Source organism: Hipposideros armiger, unplaced genomic scaffold (assembly GCF_001890085.2).
Source record: "Hipposideros armiger isolate ML-2016 unplaced genomic scaffold, ASM189008v1 scaffold_92, whole genome shotgun sequence".
NCBI classification, from domain to species: Eukaryota; Metazoa; Chordata; class Mammalia; order Chiroptera; family Hipposideridae; genus Hipposideros; species Hipposideros armiger.
In genome coordinates, this window is record NW_017731442.1 from 2,647,110 (window position 1) to 2,649,457 (window position 2,348).

The 2,348-nt window shown below is 36.7% G+C and overlaps 1 protein-coding gene across 1 annotated transcript in view; it reads right to left on the reverse strand.

Moving 5' to 3' along the window:
• Positions 1-34: 34 nt before the first annotated feature.
• Positions 35-2,348, reverse strand: part of LOC109383988 (zinc finger protein 106-like) — a 58,366-nt gene continuing 56,052 nt past the window's right edge. The window contains exon 11 of the mRNA XM_019644868.1: positions 35-819. Coding sequence (XP_019500413.1) covers positions 35-819 — 785 coding nt within the window. The remainder of the gene's footprint in view (positions 820-2,348) is intronic.

A 2,348-nucleotide genomic window follows, 5' to 3' on the forward strand; every position in this document is an offset into this window, starting at 1 on the left:
TGAAAGCTGTTCTGTCTGAACCAATACAACATCCTTACCTTACAGGGATACCATCTTTATAGCGAGTGCCAATCTCACTAGTAGAGGTAACTTCATCACAACCAGAACGGGAAGTTTCTAATGTGTTTTGCTCTGTGCAGTTCCAAATATCTTTCTTGGATGGGCTGTCTGGTTTCTCTTCTCCAGATTCAGAAGACTCAATGGCTACTACTTCTAACTGAGGATTAGGAATTTCAAGGACTTCCAGAGAGGAGTCACTATCTGGCTCATCTCTGACACTTTCTTGTTCTGGACCAGTTCTGCTATCTTCCCAGGTAGAGGTTGTAACTTTCCCTCCTTTAGTGGACTTTCCAGTTTTTACTTTCCTCACAGGTTTAGCAGTAAATACATCCTGCTCAGTGTCACTGTTCTCAGGGACATGGGCAGCCCGCAGAGTTTTCTTCTTCCTCAGTTTTTTCTTTTTCTTGTTTCCCTTCGTTTCAGCTGATGTTAGAGTGGACTCTGCTTGTTGTTCAGGCTGGTCAGCTGGAGAGTGAGGCTCCTTCTCTAAAGGGGTTTCTGAAGCAAAAGACAATCTTGGAAAAGAGCTGGTACAGGCTTCAGACCCACTATTGCCTTTGTTTGGCTCTTCACTTTCTTTATTTATGGCAGGAAGACCAACTGATTGGCAAGAGGAAGTGTTTTCTTTGTTTCTGGTATTTCCTTGCTCCACAGGAAACTTCAGTTCTTGGATAGGCTCATGGAAACTTCCTGTTAGCTCCGATAAGGACAATGTCGTAGTGATGCCTGGATAAACTGGGCAATAGTCACTGATCTCTCCTGAATTGAAAAGAAAAAAATTACTGCATTTTTTTTTGTGTCTGCTATTTATAGTCATAAACTGGAATTATCTGTCACTGATTGACTCTCTACCAAATAATGCCATTTCAATGATATGTTAACTAAGCCATGACTGTTAAAGCTGTTATCTCACCCCTCAGCTTCCCATAANCCATATTTCTAATTTGGAATGTAGAAATTCTTCAAAGGGCACTAAGAATTGGGTATCAGCCTCTTAAGTAGACAAAGATAAAGTTAAAGCTGCATTTGATATCTAAAAAGGAAAACGAAGACTATAGTTATATATATAATTGCATTAATCAAGTATGTGCTTTTCTGCAATTGATTCTCTATTTTAATAGCTCCTAAGTGTCTACTTCAATCCAGTGTCAGGTTAGCTGGTCCATAATTACCCAAGAAGCTTTTAAACATATAGAGCCCCAAGCTTCACCCCCAATCACTAGATTCTAATTCAATAGGCTATGGAATACGTTTTTTTTAAAAATTTCCTTAGTAATTCTATGCATATACAAGTTAAACAAGCACTGTTTGATCTGACCTTCAAGAAATGGCTTCCATGGATTTCCAGAACTAGGTTATACTAGTAAATCTAATTACCTAGAACCTAGAATAGGACCATTAACATAGTAAGTGCTCAAGATCTGTTGCTGAATGATACTAAGCAACTAAAGGCCCAAGTGTAGCTTATTAAACAGGTTTGGATGCAGATGTTAAAATGGTTATAAGTGGGTAGGATGGGACAAGCTGTGGGTAGAATGACAAAAGCAGTAGGCTGCCAAGCATTTTAACACTTCTCCCAACCTTCTTTCATACCTAAAAGTCCATCTTTTAGGTTTTCAATTTCCCCCATAAAATTATAAATATAAACGCCACATGAAATTGTAAAATAAAGAAAAAGACAGTAATATGCCCAAATGTTACAATTCCTGTTACCTCTGGTTAACCCATGTGAGATATTTTTGTAATTTTATAGAGGAAATTGAATAGCATACCTTAATAAAAAGAACTATTGGCACATACAACAATGTACAGAACTTCAGATATTATGGTGAGCCAACGCTAGGCATGAAAAAATACATGCAATATGGTTTATTTATATGAAGTTCAAGAATGAACAAAATCTACTTTGACAGAAGTCAGAATAATGGTTATTTCTGGGGGTGGTAGTGACTGGAAGGTGCATGAGGGAAGCTTCAGAGGGATGAAAGTGGTCTGTATTTTGATGTTGGGGCGGTGGTTACACAAATGTATACCTATGTAAAAATTCATCAAACTGTATACTTAAAATTTGTGTACTTAACACTATATAAAGTTATACCTCAATTTCAAAAACTGGCTAAAATTTTGTTTCACTATTGTACAGTCTCACTATGCCAAGCACTACTCACGTTAGAACCTTTAAAATTAATGTAAAATCTTTTAAACATTTTTGCTAGTTTTGTAAGTCAAAATACTACTGAACTTTTGTTTTAATTTCCATTTATTGACAAGACTATTTTTTTCAAATA